Source organism: Oxyura jamaicensis, chromosome 5, assembly GCF_011077185.1.
Source record: "Oxyura jamaicensis isolate SHBP4307 breed ruddy duck chromosome 5, BPBGC_Ojam_1.0, whole genome shotgun sequence".
In the NCBI taxonomy this organism is placed as follows: domain Eukaryota; kingdom Metazoa; phylum Chordata; class Aves; order Anseriformes; family Anatidae; genus Oxyura; species Oxyura jamaicensis.
The window spans coordinates 2,035,837-2,054,968 of NC_048897.1; the positions used below are offsets into that span (position 1 = coordinate 2,035,837).

Here is a 19,132-nt window from a genome sequence, read left to right on the forward strand (position 1 = left end):
CCTTATAATTTTGGCCTGCTTAAGGACTGGTTGGCTGCAAGTTGCATTCCTTGAGGTGTCGGAGCTGGCGTGAGTGCTGTTCATCTGCCTCTGCCTACAGGCAGGAGCAGGGGAGAGATGCAGCTTGACCCAACTTGCCGGTTGTGCAGCATCACATCGAGGTGATACGGGGGTAGGAAAGGGCCCTCTGCAAGACACAAGGGCAGGCTGGCAAGAACAGCAGGTAGTTTCACACAAGCAAGTGCAGAGTCCTGCACTGCGAGGTAAAAAGCATGGGGAAAGGATCAAAATACCAAGTCCTACGCTGCTTGCTAGTTGGAAAGGACAGAGGCTGGGCAGTCAGTGTTATATGCCAGGGGAAGACACAAGAACTGATATTATTTGCTCATTTGAGAAAATACCACGGATAGGATTCGGAGAGAGCAGAAAAGGCCGAGGAGCCACGCCAGAGGAAGGATGCACAGACTGTGCAGCGCTACCTACACCCAAGGTGCTTCCTTTTAGGACAATTTTTAAACCTGTTTCTCCCCACTTCTGGACTAGGGACACCTCATCACTCTTGGTTGTGTTTCCCCTTTCCAGCACAACCCTCTCTCTTCTGTCTCTCCCGCCTCTCCCTTCAGCCCGTCTCATCCCCATGGCTCGATGTGCCCCGTATCACATTATATCACATAATATCCCTGCTGAGGATGATATCCTTGCACAGCTGAGAATGAGTCTTCAAGCACCCCCAGCAAACAGACTACTGAATAATCATGGGAATTCATACACATACATTGCATATACATTAAAACATTGCATACACATAAAAGCTGCCTCCACGTTCAGCTCCCTTATTGCCTTCTCTCTGAACTCTCGTTGCTGATTCCAAATTTCTTTGTTTTCACTCACACCTTCCCATCTGACCCAGATACAGCAGTTACTGTTGTCTGTAGCCATAGAAACAAGGGATCACTAGACTGCATCCCCTCATTCTGAACATCACCCTGTTACTACACCGAGTCTTTCCAGCTTGGAATTCTGTGCCTGCACAAAACACTGGATCAAATATCTTTTTTTCTTCCTTTTTTTTCCTTCCCTTAGCAATGCCACAGCTAATACCTCAAGTAAGGCATCTCTGTTTATACACATCTGCAGTGCTGTCCATGAAGGAAAAGGTTCTCTCCTAATCTCAGCAAAAATAAATGCTGTTTTTTAATACGTTGGCTCCTGACTGTCTTGCAAACATAACCATAAAAGCATTGATAAATGATGCTTAGCATCTTCTTAAATTCAACCATGATATTCAAAATAGTGCAGGAATAATTTCTACTTCTTTCTGAGTATCTATTGCACAAATGAATAATTGTCACAAATTTAGTTAATATTTTCAGTTTGGCTTCTCATTATGAACATGGGTGGCACAGTTTTCTTCTCCTTATATACCACAACTGAAAAGAAGAAAAAAAAAAAAAAAAAAAACATTCAAGCCTTGGGAAATTTGTTTTAAGGGATCTTAACAGTCATCAAAAAAACACAACTGAGTTCGATAAAGTGCACTCTTGTTCCCCTTACAGGGCTCCTCTGATTTCAGCAGGACCAGAAGCTAATAGTGATGCTAACAACTTATTTACAGATTTTCCCAGACAAATTATGTAACGGAATTAACATTAAAGCTTTTTCTGATATAAAATCCATGGCTTTGTTTGTTCCCACACTAGATGATTCGGTCCAAGACATCTTGCAGGCTACTTGAACCATCCAAGTCTAGGCAGCAAGGGGTTCAATGTCCTGCTACAAGCTGCCATTTGTCAGCAGTGGCTGTTTCTCTTGCACTTCCCGTACCCAGGATCTCAATGGGCCTCACATAGGCAAGAATGAAGCCTTTGTAATAAAGAGTGCGAGGAAAAAACAGCTGCCATTATACACTTACTAACATCCTACATCCAGCTGTGACTACCTGCATTAACAGAGTCAGTCTTATATTTAATTGAATTGCTTTCCACCTAGGTAAAAGCAGACGTGACTGCTCCGTTTTTCCAGCAGCATTCCCTCTTTACAGTGCTCTCACTGTTTTTACCTCCACTACTCCCACCTTCATTTCTCCTTATTGTCACGTTCTAGCCATGACCCAGCTTCCCAGACTATCAAGGACCACTGAAAACCCAAGGGAAGATGGGAGATGATCTTTGTTTCAGTCTCCTGATCTGGCTGCAATTCATTCCTAACAGCCTAGATGGCTGGGGATCTCCACAGGTCAGAGATATTAAAACTCCTCGTGTCCCTACAGTCATGTGGCTGTAGCAGTTTCAGATACCCAAGTGACCTCGGTGATAAGGGATCACTAAGTACATGCAGGTGCACTGTGGCATGTCAGCAACGAGGCTGAGAAGAGGACCAAGGTGTTAAAGGACAAAGTGTTAGGATCAGGAGCAGCTCCTGGCTGAACAGGATGAAAAGCTGAAGATGTATAATATGCAGACCATTGCCAAAGCAATTAAAACAGTTACTCTGACAAAGCAAATGCAGGAGGAAACCATCAATTTTAGCATCGTTTTCCTTGCAGGGGAGAGCTCCAAAGTCAAGAGTTTCAGATCGCTCTATTACAGCTGACTGTAAGACCTCTGCCACCAGGTTTATAATCCACAGGAACATTGGAAGGATTAGCATAACCCCAGAAAAAGGAGTTGATACTAGAAATGTTTCCTTTTTCATTGTCAACTGTACCATTATTGGAAATGATCTGAAATAGTATTGGACTAGAAAAATAAGTATTGGACCTGGAACTACTTGTTTGGCTTGCTGACACTTTAATTATATTGGCAATAAATCCTTGGTTTTGCGTATAAACAGTGTTTATATGTCCATGTGAACTGCACGGAATATTGCTCTGGTACTCTGCCCTAGGAACTATTAAAATTTAAATGCAACAAATATACATGATAGAGGGAAATAATGGATATATTACAGCACAGACTATTGGAGGAAAACTGTGATTTGGGAGATGTTTGTATCTTGCCAGAAAAATCATCCAGAAATCTGTGTTTATAAGGATGGAAGAGCCAAGATAAATGTGTGGTTTTGGCCTTCAAAATATGTGAATTATGATTAGTAACTGAGGGAATAAGACAGTAACTGTTTAGAGATTTTCACATTTCAAAGCAAAATCTGAGCAGAGAAAATGAAAGAAGCCACTGATTCTAGCTGCTAACAGGAGAACACCAGTAGGATGGCCTCTTCATTATAAATTATTACAAATTAATTTATACTGATAAGGCAGCACTAAAAACAGAACCTTTATTTCCTTTTTCTCATCCTGATGGGTATTTGCAATGCCTGCTGCTTCCCATACCAATTAAGGGTGATTATGTAGTCTGCTTCCTTGGCATGCAGACCAGCTTGTGCCCTGACCTGACAGTCCCACATGGCCAATCCAAGATCCTCTGCAGAAGGTGAAATTGATGCCAGTGCTGGCAGTATAATGGGAGCTTCTGGATTTTTTTTGTTTGTTTGTCTGCCTTGTAAAGTTAGACAGCTCTCAGCCAAGACAAGTGTCACCAATTCTCTTCAAAATGCTGGGATATGTCAATGGAAATACTAATTATTTTTCTTTTTAAATCCTAAAAATTGCAGACAGACTGCATATTATGCAACAGTGGAAATCTTTCAGGGGGGTGGTGTTCCTTGCTCTTCAGCACTGTATATCCTATACCCATGCTTCATTCTGAAGCCCACACATTCCTAGTCTTTATTCAGCTACAACCAAACATCCTCCTTGCCCTTCAAACGCCTGCTCCATGTTCCTCCCACATGCCCTTCACTCACTGCTCTCTTCTACCTGCTCTGTTTCCCACCAGCTGCTGTGGAACCTGCCAGATTTAAAAAGCAGCCAGTGATGGATCTCACTCTTTGTGTTGGGGGAAAGGAGTTTCCCCAACATCCCTGAGGGCCACTGCACAACTGCAGCGCACTCGTGTGTGCTGGTGCCAGGTTGAGTGCTGCTATGTGCCACTGCTGGCCACTCTCAGTGCCAGGACAATACCAGTAGGACACTACCAAAGTCATCCTCCAGGTACCCTAACCCTTTCTAAAAGGCATATTAAAAAATATTATCTAACTTCTACACTGAACTCTGTAAAGGGGCAAGACAACCAACACACAAAATGTATTTTCTAATATTTTAGTTCCTCAGAATCTCAGTTTCTTTCCTTTACACTAGCAATTCAATGCACACCACAGAGCAGATACCTAAACTACCATTCTCTTTCCCCCTTCCATGCTAGCTCAGCAAGATGGCCTTCACTTACTTGCTGGCTTACGTATTTCTATATTACTCTGAAGAACAGATGTACCCCATCTATGTGTTCCTCCTACAACAGCTTTGCACTTCTCCATATCCCAATTTCCATGCTTTATTGCCTGCTGCGTTTCTCACCATCTTTGCCCCTCTCTCCTGACTACTCTCATCAAACACAAATTCTCTGTGCTGTTAAAGCTGCACCACACAACAAACGCAGCCTTTCACCTAGTTGGCCACAGAACAACCCTGTTCTCTCATTGCCTTGGCTGGTTTTGTGCCCCATGAGCCAAACAAACCCTAGAGCAAGTGCCACATAAAGCCTTGCCAATGTTACAGGCTGTGCTAGAGAAAGATGATAGCACTGTTTTTTTGTTTGTTTGTTGCTGGTTTTCTTGGTTGGTCAGTGGTTGTTTGTTTTGTTTTTTGATAGGAACCTTTCAATTATTTGCCATCAAGTTATTACACAAGTATCTGTGAAATATCCAGGGCATCAAATGAAGAGACCAGTATGCAGACTTTGTATCAATGTCCATCTCACAGATATGACAGCCAATTCCAAAATGTACCTACCTCCTTATCAATTCATTTCTCCGAATGAAGGACATGCTCAGGGACATCTACACTTCAAGCCCAGAGTTTCCATCTGTAGCCAGCCCTGCTTTGATCATCCACTGCTTAAAGTCATCAGCTCTGAAGTGTGAACTTCCATGGACTAACTGGAAAAGCTTTACATAAAAAAAATAATGACTAATAATAAATAGCCACCAAAATACTCCAATACCTTTCTTTTATTGACTAGTCATCTGATGGACTATGACCATCAGTTCATGCTGTGAGCTACAACTAATCCATATCTTTATCTCTACAAGGTCAAAAGAAACCATGACTTTGAATCCACTTTTGGATACAGAGGACATAACCTTTAATTAGGACACGGAACAGGCAAAAATATTTCATGACTCTGCAAATTTAAATTCCTTTTTAAAAGTCTGGCTTTGGAGTGGATTTCCCCACACACATTTTCTTTCTAACAATAAAATAACCTTAGCGAAGTCTGAAGAAATGCATCCTAAGAATCATAGCATGTTTCCTTATTTCTTTTTCTGTGTTGCCCAATGACCCTCTTATTCTTGTTAGACATCTCTATCTTTTTCAGCTTTGCGATCTTCTATATAGAATTAGAAAATAATATAGGTTAGGAAGGATCTCTGGAGGGCTGCAGTCCAACCTCCTGGCTCAAAGAAGAGCTACTGTCCCTCTCAGCAGGGTCAGAGATTCTATAAAATCAGACCTTGAGTCACTATTAACAGGAAAATCATTTGGGTTCATCAATTTAAAGCTGTGCAGAATCTCATTCTGCAGAAGCAGCAGGATGAGAGATGCTGCAGATCTTTGTTCTGGACTGCTATCTCAAGTGGAAGCGTTAAAGTAATTCAAATGACCCCGCAGATACACTATACACTATAAATTACAGATGAAAACCAAAAATAAAACTTCATGTGCACTAAAAAGATCACTAAAAAGATCATATCACGGTGTGTGGGCTGTACTACCATATTTCTTAGCAAACACCACTTACAACAACCTGACTTTTACAGTTAGTGCCCTGTTTCAGAGCTGTAGCCTGAAAATTCAAATAATCCACGGAGAAATTACATTATACTCCCAAGCAGAAACTCAGAATATCAGTAGATACATCACACAACAGGATCAAAGTGAAAAGAGAATAGAGGTGTCTCGTAGCTGCTCCCAAATAAAACATTCAGACATGTTTTCTACCCCTACCTCTTTCTGTTTGCCTTCCATGGTGGAGCTCTCTTGTAAAAAGATCAACAGAATGCAAAAGGTGAAAAAATGATGACCTGAAAAAAAATAAAAGCAGGAATATATATATTAATGAAAAAAGCATGTGACTCTCACTGCTGATAAGAGCTTATGTTTCTTTAGACATAATTTCTCATTTCATTACATTTGGAGTTCTTTAAGTGCAACTTCAAAACTAATTTCCTCTATACTCTATCAGACAAGGTTCACTAAAAAGTATTTTTAAGTCTCCATCCAAAAACCTGAGAAAACAAACTTACATGTCTCTGTGTGCTCAATTGAGTCATTTGCTGCATTTGCAAATAATTATCAAGCAACTTTATCAATAGGAGAAAGGAAAAGAATAAGAGGAAGACAAAGAGGCTAATAGTTTGATAGTTATGCCTTTCCTAGAATTGCACCAATATATTTTTAATAACCACCCCTTCTGACTTCCCAAAGAGGCAATCGCTGGGCTATTTGGTTGCTCTCCACCTCCTGCAGTGACATCCCATTGACAGCACGTAGTTTTCAAGTCCTAGCTCTCCCTCATTACCCTGCTGAGTACCAAAGCACCAGACAAGCTGGTAGGAAATCCCATACTTCACAACACTGCTCCTGATCTTTACTGATTCCTGTTGGAAACTCTCAAATAGTGTGCTTCAAAGACACAGAAAACTTTGGGCACGTTAACCTAGCCTACGTCATTCCTATGAAATCCTTTCCATTTTATGTATTTCCTTTAACTAAACAGAAATATTCTGATAGCACCTAAGTGCACAATGAATATATCTGAAGCATTTCTGTTTGTCCATTTCATTCAGTGCCACTTTTACCGCTAGACTCCATCGCTCTTTCATTCACTCTGGATTTCTCTGTGCAAGGGTGCTCTTTTCCTGCCGTCTCAGCCCACCAGTCTAACCCAGGCTTCAGGACGCATTATTTGCTCTACAAGTCATTACATTCCCTGTAATCAGTCAGTGAGGCTGCTCAACATTTCACAACACCAAGCCCCAACTCCTCCAGGCTGGACGGATAAATTATTTGCTGGCAGGGTTTCTTCCTAGGAAACAACAACGATTAATTTTGTTTATAGCACGATTTTGCAAAGGATGGTGCACAAGGAAAGCTAAGACAGAGCTATGTGCACAGGGTATTTATTCTTAGCTAGATCCAAAATGCACAGCATACATGGACCTCAAAGTTACACAAGGGGAAAAAAAAAAAAAAAAAAAAGAGTGAAAAAGAAAGAGAGAGAGGGAAAACCATATTCCTAATGACCAGACAATGACAGAAGCAATGGGGTCTTCCAGACAATTGTCTTCTTCTGGACATCCTCTCTGGGAATCTACTTGGTTTTTAAACACCAGTTTTCAACCACAGCCACTTAAACTGGTGATCCTACCTAAGATGATGTTAGCACTGATTGAAGCACACTTGATGAGGTTGGGAGCTGCATGCTCAATGCACATGTACACGCACATACAAGCCTTCTTGACGTACATTACAGTGATATTTATTGGATTTATAAATGATTTACCTACTATATTATCTAGTAGGCTCTGAAGTTATAAACTAAAAGCTACAAGGTAAGAAGTTTTTTTTTTAAAAAAAAGGTGGGGGTAAGAAGAATGAATCACTTATCAATAGCAATTAGTTCCCAGGAGAAACCAGAAATAACAGAAAGAACAAGGTTTTAGAATGCACCTGTGCAAGGTCGCAAAGATAGAAGCACGTGGACTCCGCCGAAAAACCACGGCAACAGCAGCCTCCAGGTGCATGATTACAAGCAAAAGGCGGGCTGTGAGGGCACACCCTTAGCACTACAATGCCTAAAGCATCCAGCGTGCTGTTCAACAGTACTGGTGGGATTGGAATCTTGAAATTCAGAGAACACAGCCCAAAAATTAAGGGGGAAAAACTTTTCCCGCGTGACATGCAGCAAGCTTCAGCTCCATTTAAATAGTGTCCTTCTGACATGAATAAATGTCAGAGGTCTATTTTGAAACAAACTAAATAAAACCAGCAAGTCTTAGGAAAACATTCCTTTCATTTCTGACTTCCATCATCCCACATCACAGAAAAGACTGCTTGATAGTCTGAGGTTCTCATGCAGCGATAAGACCAGGCAGAAGCAGAAGAAACCTGCAGCATGCCTCGGCATGAGGACAGCACCAAGTGATCCCCGCTGGTATAGAAGCGATGCGTGTTTTGTCACTTCTGTCTGCCTTCCTATAGCCCATGTAGGAGTGTAGGTGGGAAGATGGAGAGAAGCAAAAGATTTTTAATTATTCAGTCACTGCTCCCAGCTTCTTCAAAGCCCATGGCAGCAGGCAAAACCAGAGCACTCTTATCTGTGCCTGCTCTAAACTAAGGCTGGTTCTGGACAGGAACAAAACAGCACGAGGGCTGGAGATGTACCTTGAAGTTTCACTGAAGGAGGTGGTCTCTTATGTATAAGCCCCCTCTTTCAGCAGAGACATGGAGTAGATGGCTAAAGAGTAAATAAATACAGAATTAAAACATTTAATAGTTTACTATCTGTTTTTTTCCCTCTGCTTTTGCAGACGCAGGGCTACTGAAACACAAGACAAACAAAGGTCTGAGCTACTGAACCCAGCGTTGCTCTTGTCCTAAGATTTGATCATACAGCAAAAAACATTTCCGTGCTGTAACTTAAGAGGGGCAATCTGTAGCCTAAAACATTTGAACAGCTCGTGTAGGAAGTCCGCTTAAAAACAGCTAGAGCCTCTAGAGAAAGGAATAACAAGCCTTCCGCTTACTAAAGCAAACAGTAACAAGAAAGGATGCTTATTGCCAGGAAAGCTGCGGATCATGACAGCCTCGTGCTGGAGAGCAGCCACAGATATCCCCAGATGAGAGATAGACATCAGCAAAAATGCTGGTCCATTGTTTTTGCTCTTGCACTGCAACGCCCTGCATAACCTAACGGCAAGGATTATTTTAGTATAGAGTGCCCCACGGCAAAGAAAAGACAGCACTTTCTCCCCTGTTAATAAAGCACTGCCCTGAGCGGGGGATATTTAGCTGAGCCTGTTGTGAGCAGAACAAACAGGTCTCCTGTGATGGAAGAAACTGTTGAGTCTGACATCCTCTAAATCTGCAAGGCAGAGCAAAACAATGCAAATTTCAGGCAGAATACCAACATCTCCCAATATCAAAAATCCCCTTTTTAAGTGCACCACTAAGGAGTAAGGCAGTGATTCAGGAGGGAAAAAAAAGGGGGGGGGGGGGGGGGGGGGGGGAAGCGTTTTAAAACCGGGGCCAAAGTCCTGAGGAAAAGAAAACAAACAAACAAAAAAGGAGTTTTGGGGAGGGGAAGAGGGGCTGCCTGCCCCACGGCTGCTCGCCCCCCGGAGCGGGCGCAAGGGGCACCCCCGCGGGCTAGCAGCGCAGCCTGGCCGGCAGCCGGCTTTTCCCTTCGAAAGATCGCCCGGGACCAATGGCAGGGCCCAGCTCGGCCTCGGGAGGGCCGGGATTGGTGCAGGAGCTCTGCTGATGCCTGGGGAAACCTCACCGGGACTGAATGCAGGAGGATGCTGGGGGTGCGGGGGGTGCGGGAGGGGGGGGTGAATGGGCCGAGCTTCCCACGAAAGGAGGCTGTGTGCGAGGTGAAAGTACATCAGTGCCGGGAAAATTAGCCTAGGGGGCACTTCCGAGCAAGCGACAGAGCCGAGAGATTGCGAGGGCCAGGCAGCAAGAGACAAAGAGAAGGGAGGACATGAGCAAGAGGAAAGGGAGAGGACAGGGGACCAGCTGAGCGCAACCGAGCGAGAAAAGCTCTTCCCTTGCCGGCACGTCCCAGGGCAGCGCAGACAGGTCCCCCCGGCTGGCGAGAAGACAAAGAAGCAGCCAGCCCCATGGGGAAAGGGGGGGAGAAAGGCGAGGAGTCGGGGGAGTGCAAGGCGCAGATCCCCTTCTACACCTGGGAGGAGATCCAGAAGCACAACCTGAGGACGGACAAGTGGCTGGTGATAGAGCGCAAGGTGTACAATGTCACCCAGTGGGCAAACAGGCACCCGGGGGGCCAACGAGTCATCAGCCACTGCGCCGGGGAAGATGCCACGGTAAGGACCCCCGCACGGACACACGCGTGGCTGCCTCCAAGCTTCACCAGCAGCCTCTGACAGGTCATTGCCATCCTCATGGTTACTGAGAACGAGCCCTTTTTTTGCACAGCCGGCTGCCTGCCTCCCTCTCCCCCACCTCTCTAACACCTGCAGCTCAGCTCTGCTCTAGCACCAAGGAGCAAAGCGCTCGGCGCACGGTGATGCGACTCCTTGGCAGCCAACTCCCTTGAGCCATGGGCAATAACATCTGGAAGAGTGGGTTGGTAAAGATTGCTCGGCTCTGCTTAAGTCCTGCTGCTTGCCTTTGTCTCTTGTTTGTGCTGTCTTTTGACACTTCATAATCCAAGTGTCCCGAGTCTTCCCCTCTCCAGCGTGTAGTTATGCGAGCTCCACCAAAAACAAACACAAGAAAGGGTTAAAAGAGTCCAATCCGCGTTTCAAAGATGCTTCTGTTGGACAGGGTGAGCTTGAGGCTTTAAAACAAGGAGCTTTTTTAGCTTTCTCCCTGTGGAGAATTCTCAAGAAAATGTTGTTGCAGGTTTCTACAGGGGAAAAAAAAAAAAAAAAAAAAAAAAAAAAAAAGTTTGCTGCCGCTACAGCTGCTCCTACGCTTCATAGCTGGCTTGTTTCAGCTCCCTCTCATGTTTCAGAAACTTTTTTTTTTTTTTAAAAAAAAAAAAAAAAAAAAAAAAAAAAGGAACAAAGTATTTCAGAGAGTGTTGTCTGCAGTTGCTCCCAAAGCCACCTACTTCCGAAGTGCATACAGGGAGCATGTTCTCACCCCCAGTGCTGGCCCAGAGTTAATAAATTTAAACTGCCTCCGAGCTTTTCCATGGGCATGGAAAGCAGCAGAAAGGATCAAGCTGTAACTGTAACCGTTCATCTGCCACAGCTCCTAACGCTTTTAGCAAGAAGGAGGCTGTGTGTGCAACAGAATTAATCGGCAAGAATTACTAACCTTTTCCTTTCCTTCTCCGTTTGCCTGAGGTCTGTGGTTATTTTCCACAGTTTTCCTTGAAGCACTGAGATGCATTTTGGTGTTCCTGTCCCCTTCCAGTAAAACCTCCGAATGAAAATCTTTCTCCCTCCAAAAGAAGTAACTGGGTGAGGATTTTCTCTGGGCTACATAAGTGCAGGACTGCTGAAATCAGAGGAGCTTGGCTCCTGTCCCCAAGAATTTACTTTAACACCTCCACTGGAAACCAAAAAGCATCTGCTATTGTATTTGTCTCTGATCTTTGCAAGGGAAACTGAAACAGATTTGTGAGTCTACTACTGCTGATCCTTTTAACTTCTCTTACCACCTCTCCAGAGTGCCTTGCATCCCACTATACTCAGAGCATACTCCAAGAAGACAAGGTCCTAAGAGTGCTCTGAAATTGTCCCTTCCATCCCAAGCACTAAAATGGAATTGGTATCTGGATTCCAGCTTCCCTATGGCAAATCACATTTTAATACGAAAAAATTCTCACATTCAGAGTGAGAAATCCTTGTCCTTGAGCCTGTCAAGGCTTTACTAACATGTTTCGTTTTGAGTTGCAAGGTATCACAACTGGAAGAGCTTACAAGGAGGAAAAGGCAATGATAAAAACTCAGTTCAACATGTTTGCATTCCTAGTTCTTGAACAGCTTTCACCTTTCTGGAATTCCCCATGCAGTTAGGACCTACAGTCCAGCAAAGGTGCACCAAAGCAACTTCAGCCACTTCTCCATTTGTCTTTTACCAGTACTCCAGAGGATCAGGTGTATCAGTCTGTCACAGACTGCCCACAAACAGACTCATTGAGCTCTACACCCACACTGGGGCTGCTCTAAAATAACTTGGTTGGTGATGCGTGAGCTAATTTGTTTCAGGATGCTCACAAGATAGCTGACTGGGAGGCTTCCGTGACAGCTCTTGTGCTCAGCATGCTCAGCTGATGCTGATCAAGTCAGGAGCACCCAGGCTAGCTTACGCATGAATTTTCCCTGCAAGTACTAACAATACTGGGCAGCCATTCATTTTAGACCATACTTTAGCATACTGCTACAGCACACCAGCCTGGAAGAACCTGTTCTGGCCTCACATCATGCACAGCTGCTTTCAGTAAATGAACAAGACCTAGAATATGAGTGGGCACCTTCCAGTCTCTCTGTTTTACAAATGTTCAAGGATATGACAGAATGTCTTTGCATTGACTGCACCGAATACTTCAATGCTTATGTACAGCTCATACCTCAACAAAGTAAAGCTTTTTTCACAAAAGCAGCTGGGATAATTCCCACTTTCCATAAGACACATCAGCTTACCTGGATAACAGACCACCAAACTGAGAGGTCAGGTGTAAATATCACGTGGCATTTTCCAGAGTCTATCTTCCAACTTTTGCTCTCTATCTCCCCCAATACAGATGTGAGGACAAATCCGAATTTCAGGACCTATTTGTAAAGGAGACACCTGAGATACAGCAAATCAAAAAGCAATTTTTCCTTCACTATACCTTTCTGCCTGATGGTGGTAGGAGTATTAGGATATGTTATTCTCCCTCCTGCTTGAGACTACACTGAAAAATCTCATTCTCTACCCATGCCAGTGATATACGCGTATTATTTTTCAGCCACCCCCAGCGAAGGTGAAATTTTCCTACTAACATCACTTTCTTCATGGAATAAGCTCGAAATGGCAGTGAAGTAGAAGATCAGTGGTATATAGTTTTAATTAACAACTGTGCTCTGACATGCATGCTTGCGTCTCTGACCAGTTCCAACCTTTACTTTTCATCCAACCAAGGAATAAGGGTTCAGAGATGGAAGTGACCTCTCCCCAGAAAAGTCATGACAGAGCATGTTCAGAAAACAGATGTGCTACTGCCAGGGAAGCTTTAGGTGAACAGAAATACCTCCTAGGCAGTGAGGCAGAAGCCGCTGTTCTGAGTCACCTTGTCACTAACACTACATAAACCTGAGTGATCTCCATCACAGAGACAAGGAGGTAGCCAGCCAGACCTCCAGCGATTGTTTTCCCCCATTAAAACTTGAACAATATTGAGACAATATTCTTCAGTGCTTCTTAAGCATTCACCCTCTCTCTCTTTATCCTTCTCCTTTTTTCACCTGTCATAGTTTTGGTCCCAAAATGGTACAACCTTGCAGCAGGCGCAGTCAGATCCTCACTTCCCCACTATTCTGGTCTTCCCTCCCCTTTCACATCTACTGAAAATTCTACCAGGGAAGCTCAGATTGTCTGCAGAACAGGGCTGTAGTACCAGCTTTGCTGGCTCTGGAGTTTTACCTTCATTTTGCCACCGGTAAGGTAAAACCAATCGATAACAGTGCAGTCAGAAAGCACTGCTCTCACTCATGCTTGAAATTGGGGTAAGTTTTGCCAGCGTGCCAGTCTTCCCAAGTAGAACAGGACAAACTGATCCAAACTTTCCCCCGTGGTAACAGATATCGCTTTGTTTCTGAAATTGTTTCCGAATGGGGTAGTTTGGACACTTAGCAATGTCATGAGAGCTGAGAGTAACTAGACAAGTCCAGTACATTTCAGTTTGCCTCCCCCTTGTGCTGTAATGACATTTTTTCTCCTCTTTGCATCTTCCCCCATAGCCTCTGGCATTTTAAGGCTTTTGTAATCTTTATAAATATATACATATATATTTTAATAAATAAACCTGTTCTCCCCATCCTTCTGTTGCTCCTCTTCTCATATATTATTTCTTTAACTTCAAGCTAAGTAGCAGAGACCAGCTTTCACTCTCCTGCCTCTTACAGTGAAATGTCTACGGTCCAAGTATTACTTTGAAGCTCAATCCCAAATCCTGAAATAAGCCGAAAGTTTCAGTGGACTTTGGTGGACTTTGGAACCAAAGTTGCTGGTGGTAATTATGAACACCAGAGCTGGCCTATTAATGGGCTTCAGCTCACAGGAAGGTCAGCCAGACACAACGAGCTCTTTCCAATCTGTCCTTCCTATTCAGAGCAAGAGGTGAGATTTGAGCTGCTCCTTGGTCAGGCAATGGGACAAAAGAAGAAAGGCTGAAACATGGTACTCCTGACTTCTTTTTTTTGACTTCAGTTGTATTCAGTTGTATTTTGTATTTGTCTTCAGTTGTATTTTACTTACTCATAAAATGAACAATATAAGGATTTCAATATGATGAGAAAATGAGATCATAATAGCACAAATCATTAGCCAAACTGTTTGATGAAGTTATGACCTGTATCTTCTTGAACTAACCCTCCTTCAAAATCACAGGCCTTCTGACCTCCACGAGGTCCATGTTTGCCCCTGCGAGGAATGAAAGATGTCAGCATTTCGCTAGATGTGACTGAATCTTAGAAGGAGCACAATGATCTTGAGGTCTCTTCCAACCTAGAAATTCTGTGATTCTGTGATTCTGTGAAGGAGCACAATGAGCAAAAGAAAATAAGCCTTCCTCATAGCTGGAGCTCTCCTGCCAAAGACCATCTCAGAGAGGAGGACTGTGGTTTAGCATAGGGACCCAGAGAGCCGGCAGTCTTAACACATCATGGAACTACATCTTTACAGTTCTTCTAGTTCTTCTACAGTTCTTCTAGGTGAATTTCTAGAGTTAATTCCAGTTCTGTGCAGTAAGGACAGTGTAAGGGTTTCTGACATTGGTGAATTTTCTGTCCCTACTGCTACCGTTGGGATTAAAATTCAAGCCATGCCATGTGAAGGGAGATATGTGTGTGACTTCATTACTAGCAGCAGATGCATCAAATATGTGCTCCCAACAGGTATCTGCAGGACACGGGTACACAAGAAGATACAAAATGAGGAACGAATAGAGAAAAAAAAAAAAAAGATGTGGTTAATGGACCTGACTCATAAATGATATTGCATGGAATAATAGGGTCTGAGATGGTCAATTTTAGGAAATTTAGTTACGAAGAAGAGGAATTAAAAATAATACGTAATGATACCTTGATAGGGTTAAGCTTTTTTTTTCTCTCTCTGATTTCAGTCCAAAAGGACCTACACTTATTATCAATACCCTTGAGGGTAGACAAAAGCACTTGTTCAGTAAAACCAAAACTTATAGCAATCCATTAGATGAATTCATTCTCCACTTTGCAGTATGCTCTGGGGAAACACCAAATCAAACACACTATAAAAACACCCTCTCCTGAATTGCCTCCAGGCAGCAGACTTTCAAAGGCTATTTATATCCTAGAGGGGATTAGCACAAACTCCTGTTGGCCTGCCTTCCAAGGGAATTAGCAGGACTTAGGTATTTAGGTGCTTAGGAAATTTCTTGAGGTTCCTTTCTCCATCTGCCTAGATAGCATCCCAGTTCTTGCTGTTTACTTTCTACCAGGTAAGCAAATTCAGCAGCCTCTAGCAGAAATCTTCTCTAGTAGCAGTACTGCATTGAATCCCAGAGATGGAAGTCAGTCCAGCTAGTCCTGGATCTCACCTTTACTCACATTTCTGTTCCAGGATGCATTCCAGGCCTTCCATATCAATCCCACCTTGGTGCAAAAGTTTCTCAAGCCATTACTTATCGGAGAGCTTGCTCCAGGGGAACCCAGCCAAGACCGAGATAAAAATGTGAGTATTTTTCTGAGCTGGGGTTTATTGCAGGCATACTCCACCATTTTATTTTCCTCTCAGGATGTCCTCCAGGATATCGAAAAAACACCAGACAGATTGTAAAGGTGTCTTCACTACAGGCAGCTGCAGAGAAAGAGAAAGGTGCTCTGTTGCTGAACACCTCTGTACGGCAATGTGCGTAGATAAAAACGTGTGTGGGAGGGAGTTGAAACATTCAGACCTCTGTACAAGCATTTGTGCCATGAGTGGCAGAGCAATAGGTAGGTGAGGTGAAACAGATGTCCCATTTCAGTGGGTGTGCTTAAGAAGAAGCAACCCAACAAGGACCTTTTCCATCCATTCCACACCCTCAAGCCAGCCCTGTACCCCTCTCAGACAGTTCATTTGTTCATTATTCAGGCATCGTGTAGCATGACTAGTTCCTGCTACAAAACTCAATCCCATCCTGTTGCTTATGGCTGATCATGGTAATCGATACATGTGTATCACTCACAACAGAAGAGAGGATGCTGACCTGTATTAACCCTGGAATGCTCTTTACGAATGGCTGCATGCCAGCTAAGCCACGTATTGAATAGGCCACAGGTGCCCTGATAGTGGGTATTGATCTAGAAACTCTGGAATCATGCTTAATTAATAGAACTAAATTATCTCATTCTCCAGCAGTCTCCTTAATAACTGTAAAGATCATTCAGACTAGAGTCATCAACAGATATGACTCTGGACATCGCAAGGTAGTGCTGCTGATTCACAGCAGCAGGCCTGAGTTCCTCTAGCTCAGGGTGTTTATTCATAGGACAGTTCTGTGGGAAGCTAGAAAACAGTGTGAACGTGGAGATTAGTCCTTCCTTACTTCTGGAGTAGCCAACCAAAGCAAGAAACAATCAGGGGCCTTAGGATGGAGCCTTCCCTGGACACATTCAGACTTACTCACACGCTCCATGCTGTGTCTTACGTGTCCATTTGCAGTCCCAACTGGTGGAGGATTTCCGGACCCTGAGGAAGACAGCGGAGGACATGAATTTATTCAGAGCAAGCCCTTTGTTCTTCTCTCTTTACTTGGCCCATATCATTGCAATGGAAGCTTTGGCTTGGCTAATGGTTTCATACTTCGGTACCGGGTGGATCACAACTCTCCTCCTTGCGTTCATCCTTGCAACTTCCCAGGTAAGAAGCAGTAGGCACAGAGCATACCAGGTACTCAATGAGGTCAACGTGCACTGAACTTTTCTTGTTAGACCACTGCAACTAGGAAAAACATTCACATCTGCCCCCATGGTGCCTTCTGGCTGCCCCTGGTGAGTTTGCATCACATGTTTTTCTTGCCTCTTGGGCCTTTTGTTCTCCAGGAGGTGGAAGCACTGATCTCTTCTCCCTGAAGACCATCTATAACACCTCAGGCTGGATATTAGGAAAAGCTTCTTCACTGAGAGGGTGGTCGAGCACTTGGGCTCCCAAGGGATGTGGTCTCAGTACCGAGCCTGCCAGAGTTCAAACACTTCTCTAACTGATTTATTTTCCATCATCCCAGGCCCAGGCAGGGTGGCTGCAACATGACTTTGGACACCTGTCTGTCTTCAAGAAGTCTTCCTGGAACCACCTCGTCCACAAGTTTGTGATTGGGCACCTGAAGGTAAAGGTCACTGGGGACACAGGGCGCTGTGGAAATAGCTGCAGTCGCTTTGACTGCACCGAAGCAGGAAACTGCAGCTCTCAGCCTTTCCACAGGGAGCAGATGCAGAGAGGAGAAGTTAGGGAGCAATTGCACACGGAGCTGCTGCATAGAAGGCATGCGAGAGCACAACTACAGCCGTTACAGAACACAGTGATTCCACAAATCTCTGTAGAACTGCTCTAATTTATAGCAGCTGAGGACAGAGCTCATTAAATTTCATAAAGCAGTATTTGAACACCCTGTCATATTTTCCACATGCTTCCCACTAAGGTTTAGTATTTTTTAAGTGTCCCATCCTGATATATCCCATCCATTCAAGGTATTACCAGAATTATGTCATGGGCGAGGTCCAAAGCAGACAAGCATTTCAGCACCCACTTGCAGTAGGAACTCAAAGCAGGTGGGACATACCTTTGCCCATTCTCCCAGACCTACTTTGCATTGCCTGGCTCCTCACGTGCAGTAGAAGGAAAGCAGCAGCAACAATCAGTAAGGCACCAAGTGGAAATGGCCATTCAGCTGTTAATAACAACCTAACTTGTAGGAAGATACTGTGACATGCAAGTCACCAAGTGTAGCTTTATGGCCTGTTCTTTCATCTTTAGTGTGGGCAAAACAGCCTGGCATAGCTGGCATGGGCCCTCTGAAACCAGCAGTCTCATAGTGACTGCCACCAGAGCCACTTAATATAAAAGCAAATAGTTTGGGCACAATCAGAGTTGCACTGTTTTAACACAACTACCACTAGAGGAACCGTGCTTTTGCATGGATTAACTCCTTGTATCTGCCCAGGGCGCCTCTGCAAACTGGTGGAACCACCGTCACTTCCAACACCATGCCAAGCCCAACATATTCAAGAAAGACCCAGATGTGAACATGCTGCATATTTTTGTCCTTGGAGATACACAGCCTGTTGAGGTAAGGCAAAGTGAGAAAAAAGTGGAAAACTATTGTCCTAAAGGGCTTCAGAGAATGCTTGTGCAAAACCAGGGATTTGTTAGCGTTGCTGGACATGACTTACATAGTCAAGACTTCCAGCAGTGCTGAAAAAGGACATGCTTCTCCCAGGGAATTCATCTGTCTGTTGCTGACTGACAGCAGTTTGGCCTTTACACCCTCCCAAACCTTGGGCTGAAGAGTAGCATTGACTGTATAATTCCCTATCCATTTCCTATATTGACCACAGGAAAAAATATTTGGGGATAGTTTGGGAAAAGCAATGAAGATGGGACCATAAAGAAAGTAGAAAACTGCTGAAGAAAACTTCATTCTTCTGTACTGAAATATCAACATAAGGGAAAAATGTGGTGTTTCTCAGTACTTCATCAAGAATATTTCAAAACAGATCTTCCATTTCCACATAAAATATCTTCCAATATTACTCCAGTTGTGTTCCAGACAATCTTGACCATGTCCTCTCCACTGGAGCCTTTGCCATGCACGTGGGGGGATATTGTATTGCTTGCATACACACAGAAATTTCCTCCTGCTTTTTTTTCCCTTTTCTTTTCTCTTTTCTTTTTTTTCTTTTTTTCCCTTCTTCTACTTGAAGCACAATCTGTGGAGATTTTGACTTGATCTGAGGGTGTAAGACACCAAAGATGATCTGATTTGAACAGGTAAAGTATATGGACAGTTTCTGCTAGTATAAGCTGGTCACAGATGATCACACTCCTGCCTCACTGTGGAGATCTTCAGACATCATCTAGCCCTGAATTTTACAT

The 19,132-nt window shown here is 43.7% G+C and overlaps 1 protein-coding gene and 1 long non-coding RNA gene across 5 annotated transcripts in view; one reads left to right on the forward strand and one right to left on the reverse strand.

Annotated features, from left to right (window-relative positions):
* Window positions 1-120: 120 nt before the first annotated feature.
* LOC118167423 overlaps window positions 121-19,132 on the reverse strand; it is a 27,459-nt gene continuing 8,447 nt past the window's right edge. The window contains exons 1-5 of one of the 3 annotated variants that reach the window (XR_004751130.1): window positions 16,668-16,725; window positions 12,463-12,591; window positions 6,065-6,141; window positions 4,850-4,995; window positions 121-256 (exon numbers count right to left, since the gene is read on the reverse strand). This is a non-coding gene — a long non-coding RNA (uncharacterized LOC118167423). Of the gene's footprint in view, window positions 257-4,849; window positions 4,996-6,064; window positions 6,142-12,462; window positions 12,592-15,102; window positions 15,307-16,667; window positions 16,726-19,132 lie in introns of those variants that run through there. The other 2 variants (XR_004751129.1, XR_004751128.1) reach the window with 2 other exon arrangements.
* Window positions 9,734-19,132, forward strand: part of FADS2 (fatty acid desaturase 2) — a 26,133-nt gene continuing 16,734 nt past the window's right edge. The window contains exons 1-6 of one of the 2 annotated variants that reach the window (XM_035326768.1): window positions 9,734-9,876; window positions 9,907-10,170; window positions 15,620-15,730; window positions 16,703-16,900; window positions 17,265-17,366; window positions 18,201-18,326. In XM_035326768.1, the coding sequence (XP_035182659.1) occupies window positions 9,964-10,170; window positions 15,620-15,730; window positions 16,703-16,900; window positions 17,265-17,366; window positions 18,201-18,326 (744 nt within the window). In that variant the 5' untranslated portion in view covers window positions 9,734-9,876; window positions 9,907-9,963. The remainder of the gene's footprint in view (window positions 9,877-9,906; window positions 10,171-15,619; window positions 15,731-16,702; window positions 16,901-17,264; window positions 17,367-18,200; window positions 18,327-19,132) is intronic. The other variant, XM_035326767.1, reaches the window with a different exon arrangement.